At 47.9% G+C, this 25,518-nt stretch overlaps 8 protein-coding genes across 8 annotated transcripts; 6 read left to right on the top strand and 2 right to left on the bottom strand.

Moving 5' to 3' along the window:
• The first annotated feature begins 107 nt into the window (after positions 1-107).
• Positions 108-2,486, top strand: BDV27DRAFT_119892 (bifunctional molybdopterin adenylyltransferase MobB/molybdopterin molybdotransferase MoeA family protein). The gene is made up of 4 exons (XM_032064969.1): positions 108-389; positions 443-483; positions 549-586; positions 642-2,486. Exons 1-4 carry the CDS (start codon positions 120-122, stop codon positions 2,414-2,416), a joined length of 2,124 nt encoding a protein of 707 aa, XP_031933099.1. The 5' UTR covers positions 108-119; the 3' UTR covers positions 2,417-2,486.
• A 1,472-nt stretch (positions 2,487-3,958) lies between these two features.
• Positions 3,959-6,104, bottom strand: BDV27DRAFT_119890 (DDHD family phospholipase). The gene has a single exon (XM_032064968.1). It carries the CDS (start codon positions 6,022-6,024, stop codon positions 4,087-4,089), a length of 1,938 nt encoding a protein of 645 aa, XP_031933098.1. The 5' UTR covers positions 6,025-6,104; the 3' UTR covers positions 3,959-4,086.
• A 1,781-nt stretch (positions 6,105-7,885) lies between these two features.
• On the bottom strand, positions 7,886-9,158 carry BDV27DRAFT_152433 (uncharacterized protein; the record flags this gene model as incomplete). The annotated part of the gene is made up of 3 exons (XM_032071564.1): positions 7,886-8,464; positions 8,519-9,092; positions 9,145-9,158. The coding sequence occupies 3 exons, from the start codon at positions 9,156-9,158 to the stop codon at positions 7,886-7,888; spliced, it is 1,167 nt and encodes a 388-aa protein (XP_031933097.1).
• A 2,041-nt stretch (positions 9,159-11,199) lies between these two features.
• On the top strand, positions 11,200-15,620 carry BDV27DRAFT_140703 (FAD binding domain-containing protein; the record flags this gene model as incomplete). Its single annotated transcript, XM_032069710.1, has 8 exons — positions 11,200-11,850; positions 11,918-12,211; positions 12,267-13,228; positions 13,789-13,903; positions 13,993-14,238; positions 14,296-14,424; positions 15,258-15,424; positions 15,554-15,620. The coding sequence occupies 8 exons, from the start codon at positions 11,200-11,202 to the stop codon at positions 15,618-15,620; spliced, it is 2,631 nt and encodes an 876-aa protein (XP_031933096.1).
• Positions 15,621-16,205: 585 nt separating this feature from the next.
• On the top strand, positions 16,206-18,265 carry BDV27DRAFT_97073 (TPR domain protein). The gene has a single exon (XM_032078085.1). The coding sequence runs from the start codon at positions 16,255-16,257 to the stop codon at positions 17,935-17,937; it is 1,683 nt and encodes a 560-aa protein (XP_031933095.1). The 5' UTR covers positions 16,206-16,254; the 3' UTR covers positions 17,938-18,265.
• Positions 18,239-19,581, top strand: BDV27DRAFT_119879 (uncharacterized protein). The gene is made up of 2 exons (XM_032064967.1): positions 18,239-18,625; positions 18,930-19,581. Exon 2 carries the CDS (start codon positions 18,938-18,940, stop codon positions 19,121-19,123), a length of 186 nt encoding a protein of 61 aa, XP_031933094.1. The 5' UTR covers positions 18,239-18,625; positions 18,930-18,937; the 3' UTR covers positions 19,124-19,581.
• A 794-nt stretch (positions 19,582-20,375) lies between these two features.
• Positions 20,376-21,986, top strand: BDV27DRAFT_171272 (uncharacterized protein). The gene has a single exon (XM_032075560.1). It carries the CDS (start codon positions 20,528-20,530, stop codon positions 21,911-21,913), a length of 1,386 nt encoding a protein of 461 aa, XP_031933093.1. The 5' UTR covers positions 20,376-20,527; the 3' UTR covers positions 21,914-21,986.
• Positions 21,987-22,694: 708 nt separating this feature from the next.
• On the top strand, positions 22,695-25,029 carry BDV27DRAFT_119874 (putative neutral amino acid permease). The gene is made up of 10 exons (XM_032064966.1): positions 22,695-23,221; positions 23,288-23,301; positions 23,352-23,424; positions 23,513-23,844; positions 23,896-24,039; positions 24,091-24,305; positions 24,358-24,555; positions 24,614-24,641; positions 24,695-24,810; positions 24,880-25,029. The coding sequence occupies exons 1-10, from the start codon at positions 23,073-23,075 to the stop codon at positions 24,961-24,963; spliced, it is 1,353 nt and encodes a 450-aa protein (XP_031933092.1). The 5' UTR covers positions 22,695-23,072; the 3' UTR covers positions 24,964-25,029.
• Positions 25,030-25,518: the final 489 nt, after the last annotated feature.

The following is a 25,518-nucleotide window of genomic DNA, read 5'->3' as shown; positions in this document are numbered from 1 at the left end:
ATCCTACGGGGTACTACTAGTATATATTCGGAGGGTACCATCAGGTTGTTCCCCGCATCCGACATAACTCTCCACTTAACACTGGCAACTCTCAAAATTCCAACAAGGTAGCATCCAAAATGACAGACGGCAAACTCAAGGCAGCGATATTGATCGTATCAGATACTGCCTCTAAAGATCCTTCCACGGATAGAGTTGCTGACACTCTCACGTCTTTCTTCTCTACAGAGGGGTCAAATACTTGGGATCGGCCGGCCACTAAGATCGTACCTGATAATGTACTTGACATCCAACGAGCCATTTGTGACTGGACAGATGGACCAAACTGGGTGAATCTCATCCTTTTGAGTGGTGGTACGGGCTTTGCGGTTAAGGATAACACCCCTGAGGTTCGTTGAACCCTGCTCCAAAGTTACTCTGCGTTGCTAAAGTTGTTGATTAGGCTGTCTCGCCTCTGATTCATCGCCATGCCCCTGGCCTAGTGTGAGTTGCGTTAGATATCTTTCAGACCCGATTATATGGTGATTACTGACCGTAAAAATGTTAAGTCATGGCATGATTGCCGCTTCTTTGCAAGTCACACCTTGTAAGCTGGTATACATATGACTTGCTACTCAAGGGCTCGCTAACATTGATTCTAGTTGCAATGATGTCTCGGCCTGTTGCGGGTGTTAGGGATAAAACGTTGGTTATTACCTTACCTGGCTCGCCAAAAGGGGCTAAAGAGAACCTCGACGCGGTCTTCAAGCTTCTGCCGCATGCGTGCACCCAAGCAGCTGGTGCCAACTCTCGAGCCATTCATGCAGGCGGTGTCAAGAAGCTAGAAGCTGAAGCAGGGTTGTCCTCGGGGAGCAAAACGGAACACACACACGACCATCACCATCACCACCACCACCATTCTCATTCTCATGGTCATGGACATGGCCATGTTGCCCCGAAGGCACATACGTCACCATCGGAGAGACCGCAATCAAATGATCCCAATGCAGGCCCGAATCGACGATATCGCGAATCCCCGTACCCAATGCTATCAGTGGATGAAGCACTTGGAGTGATTAGCCAACAAACCCCTGATCCAGTGGTTGTTGAAGTTCCCGTAACCACTGCTTTGGTCGGATCGGTCATTGCCGAGGATGTCTATGCTGCAGAAGCTGTTCCAGCGTACCGAGCTAGCATCGTAGATGGGTACGCTGTGATCGCACCTGAGACAGCAGATGTTGGACCAAGCACAAAGGGGGTTTTCCCTGTGGCCTCTATTTCTTACGCCAACCCTGGAGCGTCATTATCACCCCTCGAGCCCGGAACTATCGCTAGAATAACCACAGGGGCGCCTCTCCCACCAAATTCTAACGCCGTAGTAATGGTTGAGGATACAGTGCTCGCTTCATCGACCCCTGATGGTAAAGAGGAAGCAACGATAGAGATATTGACTGGTGATATCAAACCAAACGAGAATGTCCGTGAGCCTGGCAGTGATATTGCACTGGGATCAAAAATCCTTCAGAAAGGAGACCTCATTACGTCAGTCGGCGGTGAGATCGGTCTACTAGCAGCATCTGGAACAAAAACAGTCAAGGTCTTTAAGAAGCCATGTGTGGGTGTTCTAAGTACTGGAGATGAGCTGGTTGAGTACAACGATCCGAGAAAGCTCCATGGAGGACAAATTAGAGACTCCAACCGTCCATCTCTACTCTCATGCCTTGCCTCTTGGGGCTTTCCCACCGTTGATTTGGGAATTGCTCGTGATACACCAGCAGGTGAGCTGGAACGGAGCCTTCGGGATGCCCTTCGTGGAGTGGGGAGGGCAAATTCCAGCGTCGACGTGATTATCACCACCGGCGGCGTATCAATGGGTGAGCTCGACCTGCTGAAGCCCACTATCGAACGTACACTAGGCGGGACCATCCATTTCGGCCGTGTGTCCATGAAACCAGGCAAGCCGACCACATTCGCTACGGTCCCATTCAAGTCAACGTCGTCAACTCAACAAGTCCAGAAAGAGCGTGAGACTAAACTTATTTTCTCATTACCTGGAAACCCTGCCTCGGCACTCGTGACACTCAATTTATTCGTACTCCCCTCTCTTTACAAGCTAATGGGCATGGGTGAAAAGCAAACTGCGCCTGGCTTATCTTCAACACTTGGATTACCACTCGTTTCGGTCAGCTTGGCACATGCGATCCCGTTGGATCCCAAGCGCACCGAGTACCACCGTGCCATTGTAACAGCGTCTCGTTCCGACGGCCGATTGTACGCCTCTAGCACAGGCTTGGGGGGAGTTGGGCAGCGGAGCTCTAGGGTAGGAAGCCTAGCGAGCGCAAACGCGCTCTTAGTGCTTCGACCAGGAAGTGGACAGATTGAAAAGGGTGTATTAGTAGAGGCATTGATGCTGGGGCCGGTCGTAGCAGCGCAGTAAATGTTGTTCAGTGATAATATATTATACCACCGTCATAGGATGTCATTTCCCAGCAACCGGTGGAATCATGTTATCTCGATTTTAGTCTCAAGAAATGTACTCTCAAATATTGTTCACTCATCGCTTTTCAGTCCAAAGGACTTTCGAAACAGTACTTAATGAATGTAGACACCAAAAGCACGATCCCATGAACCCCCTTCACAACCGTTCGGCCACCCACCTCAATCGACATCCCCCAGGGCCAAGCATGTTACTGTACTCATCGTATTCTACAACGGATCGAAACCTCCAGTTCATTCTGGCCTCCCTCCCAGCCAAGTCCAAACTGCTCTGATCATGTAAATACTGCGAAGGAAGGCCTGGAGGAACCATATCCCAATCCCAAGGTGGACGGCTCCCAAAATAAATACTAGTGGTGATAACCCCCTTCTCCTGGCAAGCTAACCTCACCATACGCTTTGCAGCATGTAGTTGCGTATCCCAATCAAACAAGTGCATGAAATAGCCGGAATTGATCAGTCTAACGCGGCTAACCAAGTTATCAAGTCGCGGGGTTATCCTCGAAGAAAATCTTCAACTATAAACGCGCAGCGTAGCCTGGATAGGTCGGATTGAAGAAATTGGTAGTGTTGAAGACAGGGGTATTCCGGGATGGCCCAGGCTTGGTGGGCCTATTGTCGTTAGCAACTATGTTGGTTTTTTCTCTGGTTATGGATGAAATACGAACAATGTGTTTGACATGTTTCTCTGCTCTTTCAGGGTCTAGCTTGGCATATTCTTTGATGAGTTTTCCTCCATCACCCTTGAGGATATGGGAAATGTTGATTTTCTCGTTCCATGCTGAAAATCATTCGGGTTGGTGGGCCATCATTGCCTATTGATGAATATATGGAAGCGTATGATGTGAATATGAACAGCTCTACATAATAGAAAATAACACGCCTATGCTTCCGGGCCTTGTAAAGGAAGGGCTTAACCTTGCAGGACTTACATAGAACAATATATAGAGTTTAGAAACAGCTTTTCCATAAACGAGCCACACCACCAGTGTCTGTTATTGAATATGCCCCAGGTTCTAAAACTCATGATGGGCCAGAAAATAAGCATCACTTCTTTTGGCACTGAGTTTCCAACCTGATATCACCATGAATATCATTAAGCGAAACCTGTCCAGCCGTATGCTTTACCATTCTTCACCTCCCCAGCTGAAGCTCCAGAACCAATAGAAACCAAGCGTTGACTGACGCTAACCACCAGTATACATATGCCATCGGGATGCTCTTATGCCTCTATAGTGCGAACAAAATGGCCGGAAAGCATCCCTGACTCATGGTATAAAAATTATGATGATTAATACGGCTTATAGTAATGCACCGATTCCATGATTGTATGTATTCTTATATTAATTTGAATAAAGGAGAAAGGTATCCAGCATAGCCTAGCTCAAATCATGACTTAACAACCGAATAACTTCCCTAAGGTATGATGAGCAGCACATCATCTGTGGAAGTAGGGAAAAAAAAAAAAAAAAAAAAAGAGAGAGAGAGAGAAAATCCATGTCTATCCCACGCTTCCGAACAGGACATCACACCAAATAAAACCTCGACCGCTATAAATATGCGAACAGATAGAAGGAGCAGTATGATTAGTACGAAGATCGTCTACATTGATCAACCTTTGTGGACTTTCCAGTTCTTTTTCTTCTCAGCCCGAAACGCAGGAATGGTATGATCTTTACCTTGCTTGCGAGCGATTTCTACTACAAGGAATCGCACGAAATCTGAAAGGGTCCAGTAGCTGCTATGCGCACTCAGCATATTCAAGTATTGGATGTTTAAGGGTCCACCGCCACCGGAAAGGTAGTAGTCTATCTGGCCATTGTCATTGAGTAGAAGCATACGTTTTTCTGCGATCTCTTCGCGGGTGAAGTCGTGGGTTTCAAGCTCAACATTGGAGGGAAGCTTTGAAATGGCGGCAGGACGAGATGGTGCTACATTAGCGGCGGCCATTATGGATGGAGCTGAACTCCAACGAAACACGCTACCGAATGACTTCCAGAATGATGCTGATGTGCTGGGAATAGAAGTTACTTTAAGTGAGTTGGCTAGGTCGCTGTCGACGGCGGCGTTAACACGGTACGCGACTGGGTCAGTCGTATGCATAATGTTGTAGAGGTTATCAACAGCCAAACATCCATATGTGTCTGCTTCTCCTGCCACACCACGCACTAGATCATCACCTTCGCAGCCAGGTTTCTCCCTTCCACGCCGCGGCAAAAGATTCGCTTTGTTGAGTAGTAAGAAGAACCCAGCCGGACTTCCACAGATGAATAAGTCCTTAGTGTCAAATTCGAAGATGTCTCCAGGAATACTAGTCTTGGCGAAATCAATATCGGGTACATGTGTGGGCTGATGACTGAGTATATCTAACGCCATTGCACTTCCGAGGGAATGGGCAAGTAAATGCACGCGGCCATTTTGTTGAAAACCAGGGTTATTCTTACACCATAGCCGAAATATGCGGTTGGCTTCTTTGACAACTGCCTGAATCATCTTCGGCTTATGATGCGACATGTAATAAGGAATATCTAACATGACATCACTTATCAAAGACCTAACGGCAGGTATCGTCTCCGGAGTGATGTCGTGCAGGGTGAACTTATTGCTAATTGGATCCTCAACGCCCTGGGAGTCGAAATTGGCGTCCTCTAAAGACAAAGTCGACCGCCAATTGACAGGGAGGATCATGATACCTCCATGACCCTGGCGTACATGTGGCCACACTGGCTCACTGTTCAATTCCATATTTATATTCCTGCGAAAGGCATTAATCGCATGTGTGAAGTGGAAGCTTTCCATACGTTCCGACAGCTTCTGACCTATGCCATGGATGACAAGTACTAGATCAGTTGGTGTGGGACGCATCTCTTCTATGGCACAAGCATAGCAAATCTGCCTACCGCCACTTGCTGTGGATATAGTGCGGGACTGAGTACTGCGGAGGTAGTTCCTGACATCAACAGGATTAGGCTTAGATGGATGTAGCTGGTCCCATAATCGTCGATTGAAGCCACGAATAACCGGTATGCCAATTTGCCGCCCTTTACGAATTGCACTAAGTGGTCTTCTTCCTCTCGATACCGATGGTAATAAGCTGGGTCGAAGAATCTGCGCATCTCTGCCATCAACATAAATCACACTAGAATTGATGTACTGCTTGACAGCTTCCGAATGTGCAGCTGGTCCACCAGCAGCCCGGCACTCATCAAGAGAGGCGATAGCCGGATTAGGGGTGGCAACTCTCTCAGGTCCGCCCGGAACAGGACTTGAAGTTACTTGATCATGCGTTAAAGTGACTGAACTGAGACGCTTGGGATCGTCTTTCGGCCATAATCTGTGTACGATTTTCATTTCGGCGTCTGCACCATTTTCCACGCAGCTATTGAGCTCATCTTGCCATGTCTCGGACCAAGGTTTCAGATATACATATCCATCCTCGAGTTTATTGGCAAGCTCCGTTTCCACGGGCAGCATGGTATTCTTGTAGAACCATGTCGCACGAAGAACGCTTGAGATATCATGTAGAGGACTCCAGTATATAGGTTTCATCTATCAAGTTTAACGCTAGACTCCGAACAAAAGGGACATTAAACACATAATTCTTACCTTCAAATTAGGTAGTTCAACTAGATGGAGCCGCGATACACCTACAGGAATCTTCAGCTGAGATTCCTGGTTATCAGTAGAATTGTCAGACCCATCTGGAGAACCATCTGGAGCCTGTTCTTGATATACACTCGTTCTCAAGCCCGATGGCTTCTGTGTAGCATGGCTAGATGTGGTGGCTTGGTGGTCAGCTCGATGCACTTGATCTCCATCTTTTGAAGAATTAGACTCAAGTGAGCGCCCAAATACGCTTTCAGATTGGCTTAGAGGGGCCCTTGCAAACGGCGAGCCACTGATGGTTCCACCACGAGAGGGGAAGCCACGCCAGCTTGTGCTTTCTACACCCTCTGAAGCTGCACCTTCGCTCTGCGGGGAACCAGCAGTCCTGCGTCTAGTCGACTTGGGGTTACCGCTAGGGGATGACTCTCTCTTGCGATAACTAAGAATGCCCGATCTATCGCTTTCACCCATACCGCGATCTGAAGAATAGGGAATACGAGATTTGTCTTCGGAATCCTTGACGCTTGCCTCCGGGCTGCGACATGCTTCATCGCCTAGAACGCTGCCAGGAACACTCGAGTAACTTTTATGACTCCCATTCCAACTCTTATCTCCATGGCTTCCAGACTGCCCTTTGCAGCTTGTGTCGAGTAGGAAATCCTTCCCAGGTACCGCTATTCCCGCATTTCCGACGGATGAAGAGCCCGCACGCGGATGCTTTCTCGCCGCTAGTTCGGACTTCGTATTGCGTAACAAAGATAACCAGGACTCCTCGAGTGCGATATTATCTTTGACCGAGAATGGTTGAGGTGGAGCTCTTTCATTACCCGGTCCTTGGCTGCTGGACGGTGGAGGTAAAGCGGTCAATGGGTCGTCGATGGGTAATGAGGAGACATAGAAGAACTGAGGGCGAACTTTCGGTGGCTCGTCTAATGAATGCCAGGAAGAAGGGTCAGGATCGTCATTTGCCAAAAGACATGTCGGACCGTAAGTATGAATGGGGCCCGTCATTATGAGCACTCCGCGCAATACCGAATACGCTTGTTATCTGGGATCTTCAAAGGAAAAACTAAGGAGCACGGAAATAAAATCTACCAGCAAAAGGCTAGCATTTCTGAAACACGCAGTGATTAGCGGTCTGTAGCGTTGTCTAGAACTCGCGTCAGCAAGGGAGGGTCGGGATAAAAGACAGCTTCTGGATAGCTTAGCGTGCGGGATAGGGAGGATAAACTATAAGAACAATAGTGACAAGGGTGAGGCAAGCATCGTTTGAGGTCCAGATTGCGGTCTTCTTGCAGGCAAGGGTCGACAGGCGTGCATGTTTGGCCAACAGTGTCTTTTTTTGCTCGTGGTCCGCGTCTGAGCCTATGACGTCGTCCCACGTGCCTTGGCTTCCCGCAGGAATTTGTTGGCCCAAAAAATATGAAAAAGACACGTCGTCTGCAGTCTTAGGAGCACAACTCCCAATAACCTTTGAGTTTGGTGTAGAGTGGCCTTGCATTTTGAGGAAGAAATATCGTTGTTATTTTTATTTAAAAAGCGACTATATGAGGGTGGTGCTAAGTGAACGGCCGAAATCCGATGCAATGTGGAGGAGCACCCGCAAGAATAACAAAAGCTGAAAACAAAGCTGTGACGCTCAACGGTCAGCCAAAGGAAGCAGAACGATCACAGAACTAAGCAATAATCTGAATTACATGAGTGGCCGTGAATGTCTTTCTGTGTCTAGCTCCACGCTCCACCTAACTAGCCGGCACCTAAACTTTGCGTGGGGCCATTGCCTCGACCTGGAACTGGGTTGTCACTATTGTCGGTCGGCATAATTACATCTTTCGACGCGGTGCCCCATTAAGGACAGTGCTTGCATGTGCAGTTTCTGGCAAATGACTAAAGTGGAAATGGGGGCTCCCAGCATGTCGAGGAGCTTATAAACATCGTGCATATGCTTGCGGATCATGCTGTCAGGAGCACAGAAAGTGCGAATGCTCATCTCCTTGACGATTGCTTTCCAGTTATGAAGGTTGGAGCTGAGTAGGACTGGATTCGTCGAGCTCTCTCCATGAAATCTCAAAGACCTTTTGTTTTCCATGATTAAGCGCTGTTGAGTGGCCTGATCAAATTGGAACTCGACCACTGATGGCCTATTTTTGGATCCCCAGTAGTTCTTGATTCTCTTGATCGATTCTCCTGAAAGTCGACCTTCATGATATTGTTCGACGAGAAATACATTTGCACTGACACATATCATGACCTCCAGTTCTGAATATAGCATCGCTTGTATTGGAGGATTCAGTGAGATAGGAATAGTCGATTGTGGTAGGTGATCTTTCATACCACGGGGTTCATGAACGATTGTCTGGGAAGCCTTCGCAATGCCCTCGGTCTAATCCAACATTAGTACACCAAACAAGGCCATTTGGTAGGCAAAGAGACCTACAAATCCATCCACTATCTTTTTTCGCAGATCTTTGAGATTCTTTGATCTGTGTTTCTCACTCGATAGGTTTTCTAAGTCTGCTGTTCTCCCGAGCCAACCGTTTCGCCCAAAAAGCTTTTTGTGCGAAGACCGTGACTGGCCAAGCGGGCTGTTGATGTGGTAGAGTTCGAACGACTTCCGCTCACAGATATCAATGGGTCCTTCCACAGGTAACAAGGGTTGCTTGCGAGGAGAATCATACTCTAAGATTGCGGTCTGACTGGCCGTGGCCTCTGGGTGTGTGTTGTAGGTTGGTGTATACTCATATCCGTCATGAATAGCCACGTGAAGTCTTTCTGCTGCAGAGGCTCCAACAGAGTTTGGCTGGAAATCAAGTACCGGAGGAAGCGACAAGATTTCTGGGGAGTAGAGAGACTGATCAAATTCTGACCTGGAACCAATTGAACGCGAAGAGTTCGTTGGTGTATCTGAAGGGAGAGTGGTATCTTCCATCTTGGGGGACGTGTTCCAGAAAGATCTATATTCCTCATAGAAGGGATTAAGTTTCGCGACATCCTCATAGGGAAGTGTTTGGCTGCAGCAGTTAGTTTCTCAAACCTTGTCGGCCGGTATTTCCAATCGCTTACGCTGGACTAAGCATGATGGGGATCTCCAACGAAGAAAATTTCATCGCAATCTGGACAGAATGAAGAGGATGTTGACGTCTTTGCTGCGGCAAGGAAGTGTATAGAGAGTGGCATGAATCTAAAAGCCAAGATAGAAATTAAGTACGAAATTTGAAAAGTTTAACCATATTTCATGAGCTCCAATACTATTATTGAAGTCTTCAAAAACATGGTATTATCGGCGAGGATGGGCTAATTGGGGTTTATAGTGGCTAACTATGAAATACCCTATTTTTCAATGAGGGAAGTGTTCCCGTACTATTCAATAGTCCTGTATTGACAATAATAGCAGGTTTCATGATAGGTGTTGTATTCACAGTCACAATAGGACTTCGTTTAGATTGTCTGTGACTGCATAATTAAGTGACTACGGAGTACCACTATTGTGTTTCAAGCCACATCTTACACAACCCTTCCTAATAGTAAACAAGAACACACACCAACACTAGACTTCTTATGTTAAGAGTATGCGCAACTACCTTCTTCGCTCAATCCAACACGGACTCATCGCTTTCGATACAACATTGTACAGCAATTCGTGGAGAATCATAGTCCATGCTCTTGTCCTCCCCAAAGCCTCGTTACTATGAAGGTAAGTAAAGCGTGCTTTATATTACCTCCATCCTTGAGGTAAGATCCACACACTCTACAGATTCTTTTATTCATTTTCCTGTGTAGTACGTCCTATTAGGTGATGGTAGGAGGAAGTTGCCCTGCCAATTGTCCGGTCCGCTCGGCATGCCGTGAGAATTGCCGATTTGATTTAAAGTACGCGGGCACTAGTCCTATGATATCATGATCTTTTATTGGTCAGAACGTTATATTTCCAATTTCTGAGTAGAAAGTCGTCCCAGCCGCAATGGAAGCATACGAATTGTTTGTTCTACTTTGACTACAGCCAGAGTAGGCTCTATTACTATCCTAGGTAATGTCTATGTCTTAGGAGTTTCTTAGAAAAGCCTAGAGAGAAGCTTGAGGCATGTTCTCCCACCGCTGCTGTGAGCTTCATTCCCGAAGGCCAACTGCCCTTGGAATGGATAGCGAAGAGCAGTACTGTTTCGCCAATTGGGAACCTCACCTAAGAAACTCGACATGCTCGATTCCGGAGTAGTCAAGGAAATCAAGACGGTAAAGTGGGATTCAAACCGACTACCCTGGATCGTAAACACGGTAGTTTCGGGGTTTTACATGTTGGCGTAAGCGTTAGTACTAGCAGTGATTGTCGATTAGATGGTGGAAATCTGGGCTACCCTCAGTCATGGGCGAATAAGTCATGTAAGCGAACCTGTGAAGCATCGGTTCGCCGATTAGTGTTCCTGATGCATCTGCCTCCCACAATCGCCGTGCCTGTCTCCATATTCCCCATCCATACTCCGTACACTGGAGCCCCATCAGTTAAATTATAAGGCAAAAGCATCGGCATGTTCAGTGACCAATGACAGGCGGCAGAATCAGCGCAGAAATCCCGGCGATTTTGCCGATGCTGTAGATCACGTGCACATACTCCACATGCCGACTTTCGCTTCCGCAGGCACTCCAGACTCTCGGAACGAACGACGGCACTGACGTTCTCAATTCTTCCCCACACGCTCCGTTGTGGTTACTCTGCTTCCCCCCAATGACATACCGCCGTTACCTATTGCTTACTAGCCGGGGACCCTCCCCTACTGCAATTCATTACCTGATACCCCAACTTAAGCAACTATGTATGGCATCTCCCGTCGATCCAACCGAAAATGAATGCCGTTGTGGTTCTCCGTGGCAGGCTTCGATACTGCTCCTCGGGACCCTACCCAAGCTCTCATTTATTTATAAATGAGCACCTCACCCTTTGAGCTTCACTTATTCTCCTTGTAACACTTTCACTTAAACTTCTTTAATTATTCATGTTGGTGACATTTTGATCTTTCCAACATTCCAAAACCCTTACCTCATATTGTCATTTGTCGATCCTCATCCCCACAGTCGCGAATACCAAAGCAGCCAAAAGCTTAATTTTCGCATTTCGCCGCCAGCATGGCTCAAACGCAAGAGAAATACGATATTGTCATCGTGGGCGCAGGCCCTGTTGGCATTCTTTTGTCCCTGTGTATGTCACGATGGGGTTACAAGGTTAAGCACATCGACAACCGCCCAGTTCCCACTGCCACAGGTCGCGCCGATGGTATCCAGCCTCGTTCCACTGAGATTCTCCGTAACCTCGGTTTGAAGCGCCAAATCATGGCCTACAAGCCCGCTAAGGTCTACGATGTCGCATTCTGGGACCCTCTCTCCGGGGATCAAGGTATTCATCGCACTGGCAGCTGGCCTAGTTGCCCACGTTTCATTGATACCAGATATCCTTTCACAACCCTTGTTCACCAGGGAAAGATCGAGCGGGTATTTTTGGACGAGATCCAAAAGGCTGGTACCACTGTTGAGAGACCCTGGACTATTACAGGGTTCAAGAATGATGGCTTGGACGAGACATACCCCGTTGAAGTGCAGCTGAAGTGCCTTGACACCAATGTCATCGAGACGGTCCGCTCTAAGTACCTCTTCAGCGGTGAAGGAGCCCGGAGTTTTGTTAGACAGCAGCTTGGGATCCAAATTCATCACAAGGATCCTATCTCATATGTGTGGGGTGTTATGGACGGTGTAGTGAGGACGAACTTCCCTGATATCGAGGTGAGAAAAACCCAATCTCCATAGTTCAACTAATCAAACACTAACGAACTTTTCACTTTAAAAACAGACCAAGTGCACAATCCACTCTGATGCTGGTTCGATCATGGTCATTCCCCGTGAGGACAACATGGTCCGTTTGTATGTCCAGATCGCTTCATCCTCGGATCCCGACTTCAACCCAAGAAAGACAGCGACTGCGGAGGAAGTCCAAGAGACTGCGAAGAAGATTCTGAAGCCGTACTGGGTCGAATGGGACCGCGTGGAGTGGTACTCTGTCTACCCAATTGGTCAGGGTATCTCCGAGAAGTACACCCTGGACGAGCGGGTCTTCATGGGTGGAGATGCCTGCCACACTCACAGTGTATGTCAAGCCATTTTAAACAATACGTTTCTTGTTCGCGCTAACTCTCCTTTAGCCCAAGGCCGGCCAGGGTATGAACACTGCATTCCACGACGCTTTGAACATGGCTTGGAAGCTCCATGCTGTCGAGTCCGGACTCGCCGATCGCTCTATTCTGAGCACATATGAAACTGAGCGCAAAGACATTGCAGAGACTTTGTTAAACTTTGATGCGAAATACGCCGCCCTGTTCTCCAAGCGTCGCCCCACTGCTGGAGAGGTTGGCTCCGCTAGCCATGCCACTGTTGCGTCTGGCAATGAAGAGGAGGATGAGTTTGTTAAGACCTTCAAATCGTCATGCGAATTCACCAGCGGTTATGGTGTTGCCTACAAGCCGAACGTCTTCAACTGGGATTCTAGCCACCCGGCCAAGTCGTCACTGTTCGACGTTCCCGGCGTGAGACTGACCGCAGGACGCGCTTTCACGCCCTCGACAGTTACTCGACTGGCAGATGCCAACTTTGTGCATCTGGAGCAAGAGGTGCCAGCCAATGGTGCATTCCGTATCTTTATCTTCGCAGGTAAACAGGAGAAGACAAAGAAGGCCATCACCGATCTTGCGGCAAACCTGGAAAAGGAACGCTCGTTCCTATCGGTCTACCGTAGACCCGATATTGCTGATGTTTCATTCTTTGAGCGTCACCAGCCTCACTCCAAGCTCTTCACCCTCTGTCTGGTGTACGCTGCGCAGAAGAACCAGGTCGACATGGAGGCTGTGCCGCAGATTCTCCGCGATTACCATCACCACATCTATGCGGACGACATCCCCGATGTGAGAGTCCCTAATGCCAAGTTCGCCGCACACGAGAAGCTTGGCTTTGACCCCGAGATGGGTGGTGTGGTTGTCTGCCGCCCAGACAGCCATGTTGCTTGTACCGTGCAGTTGGTGGAAGGCAGCGGCACCGCGGATGCCCTGAACGCCTACTTTAACGCTTTCTCGACCAAGCCGTTGGGCCAGGACCAACAGCAAAGCCGTCTGTGATTCACGATGAACCTGTCTATTTTGTAGTTTTTTGATGTACATAGCACCTTTGGTTGTTTTTTCTTTCATATCGGCTGGTTTTAGCCTGAGCACTTATGTATGACCCGCATTCTTGGCGTTCGTTGTATATATACCTGCAATAGAAGTATTCCATTTAGAACATAAACTTGTGTGCTTTGACCTTAATTCAGATAATACTCCATATGATTAGTTGTGTTACAAGGAATGACGTTCTTGGTGGTGTGTGCGCGGAAGATGCCCACTGTGGCTACATAAATCATTCTCTTTGCGGAAGTCATTCCCCGCACAGATCAATTATCAAGATCTTCATCAACGGCGCGCTCAGCATTGCAACTGTACCAACAGACAGCCAACAAGATGCTTTCTCTAGTCCTTTCAGCTGAACTCACAGGGTAAGTGTATTCTAAGTGTGGTTTTAGAATTATGAAAAGCTCCATTTCTTGATTCTCCCTGCTCTGTCCGTATTTATTTGCATAGCTTCCCCGCACCTCACCATATATAACACAATCGCTGGCAGTAGCTCACCCTGGTATAGAGTCACTGAGCTTCGCCCTCAAGATACTGAAGAGGATCCCTACTACTACACTTTCAAGGTGCAATGCACGTCCTGTCGGGAGACACACCCAAACTGGGTCAGCTTCAACCGTTTTGTAAGTCCTATTTGGCGTATCTCCTCCCCTTAACCATTGTGTTACTTCTTAAAAACTAGTTTGACTCAAGCTAAATATGGACCATATAGGAGCAATATGAAATTCCTGGAAGCCGCGGAGAGGCGAACTTTGTCTGGAAATGCAAGCTTTGCCAAGTCAGTTTGTTCATTTTCAAACGCCTCGCCCTGCCTGCAGCTAACAAGTGTGACCAGAAAACCCATTCCGCCTCTATTGTCGCAGGTCCCAACGTGTACGAAGCAGACGAGAAGCGCAAGGGCCGGAAAGTGATCGAAATTGACTGCCGCGGTCTTGAATTTACCGATTTTAAAGCTGATGTGAGTTGCGCTTCTTCATTGTAAACGATCGGATGTGATCCTAAACAGGTGACCTAGGGCGACTGGGAGGCCAAGGGCACCGAGTCTTCCACCCCTTTTACTGCCATCGACCTGTCTGAGGGCGAGTGGTATGACTATGACGAGAAAGCTGGAGATGAAGTTGCCATCAAAGAAATTACCTGGGAGGTGAGAAGAGCTTGAGAGATCTCTTTACTGAGGATACCACACCGTTGATGGCTGTATGGTCTACAATAGCATTCTGACTTGTCTAATTATTTTTTCTGTTTAAAATGCCTGTTGATTGTGGCTGAAAACATTTAGTAGTATCCTCATGCCATTCCTTCTGCAGCGCGATAATTTCGAACTACATGAGGAAAGTTACATGATGAGAGAGACCAGCCGTAAGCGTCATGTACAAGGAGCTAAGAAGGATCAGTAAATGACAATGATGAGTGCAATTTTTATTGGAGCTGTGGAATGTACTTAAGCTTTCCATCTGTCTTTGGATAAAGGCGGTGGCCAAAAGCATAGTTTTATTGGCTGTTTCAAGACCGGCAATATTTCATTTTCGCCGACAAGGAACCTTCAATCCGCCTGTCGAGAGTTGGCGACCGCGATAATCCTTTTACAAGCTCAACACGCGACCAGCACAGGCGGCACCTCGACGCTGGAACAAGTTTTTGATTCAGCTGGTTGATAATCCTCTTGTCGAATCGATACAGTATCCATCAAACGGCTACGCTATCCTTAAAACCGTTCAGTCGCAGACCCCGACCAGCCAACCATAACCATGAGTGTCAGTATCTAGTACTTGCTCTTTTATGATTCAAGTCCAGCAGGACTTATCAACACATGGATTATGAACTTATACTGACTTAGTTTGCAGTTCCAACCAGTCAACCCCCGCCCTTTTTTGCAGACTAGGTACGCGTTAATATCATCCCATCGCACTTTTTTTCGATTGCATTGAGCTTTTCTTTCGCCTAAACCAGACGCCGCGAGTATTACCTATCTAACAGATGTGCTCTAGGGTCGGTACGGAGATGGTCATTCGTCTTAAGTGGGGTCAGACTGAGTACAAGGGCAAGCTGGAGAGCATCGACTCGTACATGAACGTGCTGTTGCGGGACACGGAAGAGTTCATTGATGGAAAGAACACAGGAACCCTTGGGCTTGTGCTTATTAGGTATGCTTACTTATTGCTCTTACATGAATGAAGCCTGGCGGAGGGTAGTTCTCCACCCGAGGACCCATTATGTTTTGGTTTCAATTTCATAATGGCAAGGAACTTTCGCTGACCTCCGGCTTCACACAGGTGTAACAACATTCTCTGGATGGGATCGGCAGACAACGTCGAAATGACTGATTTGGGGCTGCGGTAGAGAAAGGTTCGACCGGACGTCGTTTACGAAACACCATGCGAGAGCGAAATGCATATACCAGCTTGTGTCTCCTTGGGAAAGATACGTCGGTGAGGATATGGACGAAAGAGAATTGTCAAATGAGCTTTGAGAACTGGCTATCACAGGCTCTGTCTATCTTCTTGTTTCTGGCACGAGGCGTTTTCAATGATGGCTTCTAAATACAATATTTTTGGGTGACATGGCAATTCAATCTGCGAACGATGAAGAGCCTTGAATTTGCGATCTAAGGAACAAGAAAAGTCCTCTTTATCGCTGGCGCTCGATCGTCGAATAATAACAATATCGTGCTGTTTACGAAGCATGTGACAATAAAATGTCTTAATGTGTTGAAGTATATAGCCACCTAGACCAACCAAACCCATGGCAGAGTAGAAATCTATGCAAAGTCTTTTTTGGGATACATTCACTGTATGGAGACAATAAGTAATTCTTATGGGAAGTGCTATCGTGATTATGCCGGGCGAATAACATTACCCCACCTTGTAGAAGTCCCCATGGCTCACTGTCCGTCCTTCTGCCGAACAACATCTGACGGAAGTGATACCAACACCCTTGTTAGTTGGTTGATTTAGCACTCAACCGATCATTTATAATGGGCGTCCATAGCCAAAATTCAGATGGTTACTACAACCTCGGGTCGTTCCAGCGGCCGGTGACCACCGCCAGCCCCGAGGCTCAGACCTGGTTTGATCGAGGACTCATCTGGACATATGCTTTCAACCATGAGGAGGCAGTCCACTGTTTCGAAAAAGCCATTGAGCATGACCCCGCTTTTGCCATGGCGTACTGGGGGCTTTCGTATGCCCTAGGCCCCAACTACAACAAGCCATGGCAGTTCTTCGATCAGCGGGAATTGGAATTGACCGTCCAGCGCACTCATCGAGCAGCTGAAGAGGCCAGAAAGCACGGGATTACGGCGAGACCCGTAGAATCGGCACTTATCGAAGCCCTCCAGAAACGATACCCACAAGATCAGCCACTAGGGGACTGCTCGTCTTGGAACCAGGGATACGCCGATGCTATGGGATCTGTCTATCAAAGATTCCCAGATGACCTCGACGTCGCAACATTGTACGCAGATTCGTTGATGAACCTGACACCATGGGAGCTGTGGGTTCTGAAGACTGGTCAGCCGGCACCAACCGCACGCACCCTTGAGATCAAGACGGTACTTGAACGAGCGTTAACACAGGACGGAGCTCTCCGTCACCCTGGCTTGTTGCACATGTACATCCATCTGATGGAGATGTCGGGCGCACCCGAAACGGCTCTTCTGGCTGCGGATAACCTACGTGGATTGGTCCCTGATGCGGGCCATCTCAATCACATGCCTACTCATTTGGATATTCTATGTGGCGATTATCGGAAGGCAATTGCGTCCAACTCTGTAGCGATCCGAGCAGATGAGAAGTTCCTTGCTCGTGCAGGAGCTGTTAACTTCTATACCCTTTACCGGTCTCATGACTATCATTTTAGGATCTATGCTGCTATGTTCGCAGGCCAGTCAAGGGTTGCCCTAGACACTGCCCAAGAGCTGGAGTCATCCATTCCAGATGAGCTTCTACGTCGCGAGTCACCGCCTATGGCGGATTGGCTTGAAGGGTTTTTGGCAATGAAGGTGCATGTCTTGATTCGGTTCGGTCGGTGGCAGGATATCATTTATCTGGACGTTCCACGAGACGAGAAGCTATACTGTGTGACAACCGCAATGATTCATTACGGGAAAGGCGTCGCGTTCGCTGCGATAGGACAGGTTGACCAGGCAGATAAGGAAAGAGAGCTCTTCCATAAAGCTTTAGAGCGTGTTGTGCCTACCCGCATGCTGTTCAACAACAAATGCATTGACATACTAGCCATTGCAGAGGCGATGCTTGATGGAGAATTGGAGTATCGCCAGGGCAATTATGATGCTGCCTTTAGTCATCTAAGACGTTCCATCACCCTAGACGATGGCCTCCCTTACGACGAACCCTGGGGATGGATGCAGCCAACTCGGCATGCTTATGGTGCTCTTCTACTCGAGCAAGGGCGGGTTGAAGAAGCGTCGGCAGTGTATAGTGCTGATCTGGGCCTAGATGACACCTTACCTCGTGCACTGCAGCATCCGAACAACGTGTGGTCGCTGCACGGGTATCATGAATGCCTTATTAAGCTTGGGCGAATCGCCGAGGCACGCATTATCAAACAGCAACTGAAGCTTGCAGCAGCTACAGCTGATGTCCGAATCCAGTCGTCATGTTATTGTCGTCGAAGTGATACTGATCAGGTTGAGTAGTTTCCTTGGCGGAACTGCAACGTTGCTCCTTCGCTGTAGTAACTTGACCTGTCGTTGGTCTTTACAATCTTTGTAATTATTACGCAGCACGGCGAAGCGTAGTAAGCATTATACTCAAATTACGTTGACAATCCCCTCTGAATTTCAATCCTTTCATCATTCACTCTGTATCTTACCAACTTTATCTCTTCACTTTCCTCCACAATTGTCTTATCTGAACTTTGCCTCATCCCTGCTCTATGCTCTTAAATGTCATCTTAAACACTTTGAATAGGCTGCTATTGCTGAGGTTAGTCAGGCCTTTTGGTTGACAAAGCGGTTTATTTTATTTTTATTTTTATTTTTTTTTTCTTCAGAAAGATTTCAGAGGGATGAGGATTCAGCCCGACCTGCTTTCACCGCCCCATCACCAAGCCACCCGTTTCCGTATAGAGCGAGACATTTCGATCAGTACCAATGTTGCCAGAGTGTGATATTGTGAGGTGAGGAACGTCTCAAGTCAGTGGTTGTATGGCACAGTCTCTGCTCCAGGGCCAGACCCTCTGCACCCGAGCGCTAGAAAGCAGACAGACATTCTAGAAGCATGGGACTAACTCGGATAATCTGCGTGGGCCCGGCAAACATTCTACTGTGCCATGTAACAGGCCACATTCCTGATGGGGAAGAGGAATCGCCTGGAATTCTTTGACTGTATATCGTCAGAGATCTGCTCAGTCGACATCGAAAAGAGCACGGGGATTTGCCCATCCCAAGTCTTGACCACCACCCCATGCCAATCCCCCTCACTGACGACGATCTCTCGAAATTCTCGCTCGGCAAGGAGTGGGTATGCATCATCGACTCCATGTTTTTCAGGCACCAACCCCACCATCACCAGTCCTGATTTTTCACCGCTCCATCATGAATGCTTTTCTTCGTATCGAGTAAAAACTGCAAAACCCCATCCGGCCCACCTTCTCAGGGACCCCCCTGGTTCTGACAGGTGGACTCACCGTGGAACATGCCTGAGAAGTTCAAAACTTCAAATACTCCGGAGCACGGAATTCCATTCATCCTTTACAGCGTGCTAGCTCGTGGTGATCCACTGCGATGGCAAAAATCCCAGTCCACTTTCCCGCCCGAAGAAGCAGGCCTGCCGACGAAATGGTTCCACAACAGTAAAGTTTGCTTTGCGCTGGCGCCCTGAAGAAGTCGTTGTTAATCCACTTCAATTGGCGACGGCAACTGAAAATGATAAACAAAATGGTTCATTAACACGCTCGTGCTCACTGCCTAACAATAATTGGGAGCGCCATGCCTTCTCGCCTAGATTTCCTCTAGTCATGTTAGTCGGGTACAGTCGCTCGTCGACGGGCCAACCGATGCTGTATGAGGTCAACCTGCGTCAAATGCAGTGCCTGATGCATATGGTATGTTTGACATGTGCAGTTGCTGACACAGGATGCAATCAAGTAGGACGTTACTTTGTAACACCAAAGTGAAAAGGAAGAAGCGAGATAGAAAGCTCCAAAATAAGTAGTGATTGGAGTCCGGGTGAAGTCATGGGTAGCTGTACTACATACTACTAGTAGTAGTTATCGTACCAGGGGGGGAAATTACCTCCTTGATAATGAGTTGCACGTGTTCTGATCCCTTTAAAGGAATTTCATACTGGCAGACATTCCCAATTCTTCCCTCGGGGGCAAATCCGATTACGTTTTCCCTGCTGGCTGATCTCAACGAATTTTCCGAGGCTGCCGCGGCTATAGGTAAGGCGGTATTCATGTGTGTTTCATATGGGTGACTTGTTCGTTGTCTCAATGCCTACGATAAAGCACGGGTGGAGAGGATGGAGACGGCTAAATCGCGAAAACTGCAACCGCCGTTAAATAGTAGAACGCCGCGAAATAAGAATCGTCGCTTGCCCGCACTATGGAGTTATTGTAGCGGAGGGAAGGCCCCACTATGAAACCCATACCGACTCTCCTGTGGCAATGGATTGGGGAAATTGGGGGTTCGAAGACTGCCACGGCAGATCACCTCCATCACCGCTGCAGGTCATCGCAAAGGATTGGTCCATCTGTCTTTTTTGACCTTCTTTGCAGGACATATTCCCCATCAACTACTGTATGTGGGAATCCTTCGTCACTGTCAGCATCCATGTATTTGTGTGGATCGGATGGCTCACTGAGCAACCCGAAGCGAATCACCATCCGATTTGGACGGATGGCGTGTTTAATTGCAGGCTATCTCTGGTTCACTTTCGGTGTACCACGGATTGAAGCAAGTCAACCGATCTCCGATTAAGATTTTGAAGGCTTCCGCCAGTTCCGCCCACTGTGGTGGCTCTCTCGGCCCCATTGGCCCGCTCTTCCCAATGATCTGCTTCGGAATTTGCTCGCTGGTGCTTGGGAGGCTTAGTAGGGCTGTTGGCAAAAAATTCGGAAAAGGGAATATGAGGCAAAAACCAGTTCACTCTAATCTTGGCAGGTTACTGCTTGCTGTCGGTTCTTAAACCCTTTGGCCCACGGCCATTGCTCCACTCTTCTCCAGATTGCATTGCATTGTCTTTCAGACTGTAGTGGTTGTCGGTTCCTTGATTTCCTTGATCATGTCTTTGCCGCTTTCCAATGATGTTCTCCTCCTGGTCGGGGAGTTTCTGGAAGACCACCAAGATCGGTATAACCTTGTCTTTGTATGTCGACGCTTCCATGACCTCTTCCTGCGTTTAGTCTATAGGTGTGCGGCACTCAAGAGTTGTGCGCAAACCCAATCCTTCTTACATGCTATTCTCCGTAAGCCCGAGCTGGCTCGGTCAGTGCGGAGCTTGCATTTTGATGATTGGCAACAACATCGTTCCTTTTCTTCTTCTCTCTCTCCGTCCGAGCAAGACATGACATCAATGAATAAATGGGCTGCGACTATTAGCCATTCCCCTGAGGAATATGTCAAATGGAAGCAGGATCTTCTCCAAGGCGTTGAGGAGGCCTGGATAGCGCTCCTTTTACCTTTGGTGAACAACCTTAGAGAGCTGCGATTGGTATACCCGAACAAAAATGCCTACCTGGATCGGATGCTGCAGAGGGTCATGAAGGGCGAGAAACCCTTTGATGTGCAGCCCGCATTCAGCATGTTGCAAACGGTATCTCTCAGCCATCAGGATTCTGAGGAGGATACCAAAGGCAGTTATATGCCATCACAGATCTTTCCCTTTTTCCAATTACCGTCAATGCGGACATTTTCAGCGGATTCGGTGATTGAGCCTAGCCCTCCGCAAGAAGATGAGCACACATCAACAGCCGAGGCCCCCGTGGCCGGGTCCTCTCTGATCTCAGAGATTACTCTCAACTCCAGCAATGGCTCCCAAGGGATGGAGAACTTGATTGCTTCATGCTCCTCACTCAAGTCTTTCAAGTATCAACACTCTGATTCACACCTGCTTGCCGAGGGCTTCCAGCCGTCCGCGTTTTACCGGTCGCTGGCAGGCAGTAAGAACAGCCTACATACCCTTTGGCTTGATAATTACGGGAACCATCTGCCATTTACTATTTCCGGGGTTAATGAAACCCACGACGAATGGTTCGGTAGCTTGGCAGAGTTTACCGCGTTGAAAGACATTCGTATTCGCCTACCCAACCTGCTTGATATCCGATACCAACCCGAGCCCTCTACTGTGCTTACCGATATTTTGCCGCCATCGGTGGAGTCGCTCTACATTGAAAGTTGCAAAGAGAACACCCTGGGAATGTTGATTGGGCAGCTGAAAATGGTGCTCAACAAGCGACAGACCCACTTCTCTGGATTGCGACGCTTGGACATTGAGGGTTTCTTCCATGATGAGGAAGATGAAGACGCCTCGGGGTACCAGGAGAGCGCGGCTACTACCGGGGGCCAGAAGGCTATCAAGCAGCGAGTATACGAGATGGCTGAGCCACTCCGGGCGGCCTGTGCTGAGGCTGGCATTGACTTGTTCCTCCGCGACCGTGTGGTTTCCTGATGACATCACCATATTTGCATCTCATTTATAGACGGATAGACCGTGCTTTTCTTCTTTTTGCTTGCCTAATACCCGATAGACATGATAGTATCATAGACATGATTTACTTTGGTTTTTGAGACTTGCCTCTTTTTCTTTTTGTTCCAGTTAAATCTTCTTGTTTCCGTGAATGAAGAAGAGCTTGTACATCCGATGGTCCTTCGAGAATCTTTACACCGTATATTCCTTTCAGCTTACAGGGTAATAATCATATCCCCATACATTGCTGATAAAGTCTCTTAGTGGTTTATTGGAGCCTGGGCTTTGTTAACTGGGTTAAATGAAGATGACTGGCTCGAAAGGTCACCGATAATAGCCCACCGTCCTAAGGAGATACAGTAGTATTGCATGAACAAACAATGCATCCTCTTCTGATGCTATTGGCAGGACTCCGACTTTTACTATCTCCCACGCTGAGCATGTGATTCGCATCGTGTTAATCATCGGAATAATAGTAATTTACTTTAATAGGCTAATAGGCTAAGGATGCCCATAAATATCCAATGCAACATCGATAGAACCACATATTAAATCCCGTGATCAAAGTGCTGGAACATGGAGGACTCGTGGCGGCGTAGGAAGGGAGTAACAGTAATATCTGCCTAGCAAAAGCGTCGGGCCTTATATAATGGATTCCTGGGACAGGAAATATCGTGCGGCATCAACCGAAAGGAATGAATCCTTTTCCAATCAAGGCCAGAATTTAACCATGACTGTCGCAACCCCCAATAGCTTTCTCCGCATTCACGTCACATTGGGGTTCCCCACAGCCCCAACGCGCTGTCTGGGGTCCTTAGTTGAGCTAATCATGGTCAACCCAATGGGAGATTTGCACCTCTGGTACCAGTCATCATCAGACCAAATGTTCCTATGCATATGAGGTTGTGGTGCCAGGCACTCCGGTCGCTCAGGCCATTCCGTCTTCCTCACCTGGAAGGCTCGCTAGGCCCCTTTTTTGTCCCTCGTCGTGATCCTTTCACTCCTGTCAGTGATTTATTGATGGGTTTTTAATGACTGGTTTCCCTCAATCATCCATCGGATTCGTTTGAGCGCCCTAGAGAGTACTTACTACTGTTAATCCTCATTGAGCATCCTAGACGATATACGTACACTATACACCATGGCACATAGCTCGATCGATCAAGTGGAAGATCCTCCCACCTATAGTCGCGAGAAGAAAAATGAAAATGGGGAAACGCCGCCGATGTATGACGATCCATTTGGGGATGAAGAATTCGCAGAGGTGAAATATCGTACCTTGCGCTGGTGGTAAGCATTCCCATGAGATCTGAGGTACATAATGCAATTCTAATTACGCGTTGCTGGTTCCGCTAGGCAATGTGGAATGAGTACGTTTCGACCATATTGTGGTAACACGCATGATTCGCTGACTTGACAGTCATGATCGCCGAGACTATTTCGCTGGGCATTTTATCACTCCCTTCGGCCATGGCGGCGCTCGGCCTTGTTCCGTGAGTGTTCATTGGCAACGCCCTCTTGTCGAGACTTTTGGTGGCTTGGTGGCTGATCCTAAGCATTTTGCTTGGCTATACTGAATAGGGCTGTGATACTGATCATAGGCCTTGGCTTGGTAGCTACGTACACAGGATACGTTCTCGGCCAGTTCAAGCTGCGATATCCCCATGTGCATAGTATGGCGGATGCTGGTGAAATATTGTTGGGCCGATTTGGTCGCGAATTGCTGGGCACTGCCCAGTTGGTCTTTTTGATCTTTATCATGGGTAGTCATATCCTGACTTTCACTGTCATGATGAATACTTTAACCAAGCATGGTACTTGCTCCATTGTGTTCGGGGTGGTCGGCTTAATCCTGTCTTTCGTCTGCACTTTGCCACGGACACTGAAAAAGGTGTCCTGGCTATCAATTTCCTGTAAGTTGGGTTAGCTACTGTGAGGAAGCGTGATTGGGCTGACAACAGCAGCATTCATCAGTATCATAGCGGCCGTTCTGATCACCATGATCGCTATTGGAATCCAGCGACCAGGCGACGGACATATCGATGTGACCGTCGATACCAGTTTATACAAGGGCTTTTTGGCTGTGACAAACATCGTCTTCGCTTATGGTACGCTGAATAGGGTCAACACATGCAAAGCATATGCTAACAATGACTTAGCTGGCCACGTCGCTTTCTTTGGTTTTATCTCTGAGATGGAAACACCGACAGATTATCCCAAAACCCTGTATCTGCTCCAGGCAACTGATACAACCATGTATACCGTCACGGCTTTAGTCATCTATCGATATGGCGGCAAAGATGTGTCATCCCCCGCGCTGGGATCGACTAGTCCATTGGTCTCGAAAATCGCCTACGGAATCGCGATTCCGACGGTATAGCTCGCCCCATTAATGTATACTACAGCCACTAATGATTGATTACTAGATCATAATTGCTGGCGTGATCAACGGCCATGTGGCGTGCAAGTATATATACGTTCGCCTCTTCCGTAATACAGATCGCATGCACAAGCGGAATCTGGTGTCTATAGGGTCATGGATTCTGATCGGCTTGGTGCTGTGGACGCTCGCATGGATCATTGCTGAGGCGATCCCAGTATTCAACAACCTGCTGAGTTTGATAGTAAGTTGTACATTCCATCTTTCCTGTATGGAATTTGATGATGCTGATTATCCCGTAGACCGCATTATTCGCCAGCTGGTTTACGTGTAAGTTTCCCTGACTGTTTTTAAAAGGCAAGAAGCTAATACACGCAAAATAGATGGAATGAGCGGCATTTTCTGGCTTTTCATGAACTGGGGCTATTACACATCTTCCCCACGGAAGATGTTTTTGACTGTAGTGAATTTGATCATTGTTGGCATTGGTGGATGCCTGGTGGGTTATCTCCATTCCTTTCTATTCCTCCTCCTTCGTTTAAAAAAAAAAAAAGCTAACGAATATCAGTGCGGACTAGGATTGTACGTATCGGGCAAAGCCATCCACGACGATCCAAGCAACGCGAGTTTCTCCTGTGCTAACAATGCCTGATTGATGGCTTTATAACTTGGTTTAAGATACGATTGGATGTTTATATCACGACTTGCTGTGACAAACCCACACTGTTTTATAGACCTCGCGAAAACTTTAAATCAATGGCCTTAGTTTTCTGGTTTTCGAGTCAATCTAGTGGTGTGCTTTGCGTAATGGCTTCTGACAGTGCAATTAAGGACAGTCAAAGGAGGCGTTGAAGGTGGATGGCGGGGAGGAGAGGTGTTTGGGGGGGGGGAGGGTGTTTATACTCCTTCGGCCCTGCTCTGGAGCCTGAGCGCCTTACACTAATTCACTCTCCAAAAAGGCAACAGAAGCTCCTTGGGAAGTCACAAACTTGTATTTGGAAGGTTCGAAAGGGGTCCGCATCAGAGAATCAAAGTATCGGAGCGCTCCCCACTCGAACCCTGACCCACGATAGTCCACAAAGTAACCATCATACGTATATGGATACTACTTCGTAGTTTGCGTAGAGCATGTTGATCGAATCAATACATGAATACGCCACAACCTTCCTTCCTAGATCTTAAAGCCAAGTTACCAGCTCGACATAAC

This window comes from Aspergillus caelatus (genome assembly GCF_009193585.1).
Source record: "Aspergillus caelatus strain CBS 763.97 unplaced genomic scaffold BDV27scaffold_6, whole genome shotgun sequence".
Classification (NCBI taxonomy): Eukaryota; Fungi; Ascomycota; class Eurotiomycetes; order Eurotiales; family Aspergillaceae; genus Aspergillus; species Aspergillus caelatus.
The sequence above is the reverse complement of the archived record's forward strand: the minus strand, read 5'-3'. Positions and strand labels throughout refer to the sequence as shown.

Coding starts and splice junctions, on each gene's coding strand:
- BDV27DRAFT_119892 (XM_032064969.1), top strand. CDS start 120: ATGACAGACGGCAAACTCAAGGCAGCGATATTGATCGTATCAGATACT. Junction 390..442: donor TTAAGGATAACACCCCTGAG/GTTCGTTGAACC, acceptor GTTGTTGATTAG/GCTGTCTCGCCTCTGATTCA. Junction 484..548: donor CGCCATGCCCCTGGCCTAGT/GTGAGTTGCGTT, acceptor AAAAATGTTAAG/TCATGGCATGATTGCCGCTT.
- BDV27DRAFT_119890 (XM_032064968.1), bottom strand. CDS start 6,024: ATGAAACCTATATACTGGAGTCCTCTACATGATATCTCAAGCGTTCTT.
- BDV27DRAFT_97073 (XM_032078085.1), top strand. CDS start 16,255: ATGGGCGTCCATAGCCAAAATTCAGATGGTTACTACAACCTCGGGTCG.
- BDV27DRAFT_119879 (XM_032064967.1), top strand. CDS start 18,938: ATGCCTGAGAAGTTCAAAACTTCAAATACTCCGGAGCACGGAATTCCA.
- BDV27DRAFT_171272 (XM_032075560.1), top strand. CDS start 20,528: ATGTCTTTGCCGCTTTCCAATGATGTTCTCCTCCTGGTCGGGGAGTTT.
- BDV27DRAFT_119874 (XM_032064966.1), top strand. CDS start 23,073: ATGGCACATAGCTCGATCGATCAAGTGGAAGATCCTCCCACCTATAGT. Junction 23,845..23,895: donor GTCCTGGCTATCAATTTCCT/GTAAGTTGGGTT, acceptor TGACAACAGCAG/CATTCATCAGTATCATAGCG. Junction 24,306..24,357: donor ACGGAATCGCGATTCCGACG/GTATAGCTCGCC, acceptor ATTGATTACTAG/ATCATAATTGCTGGCGTGAT.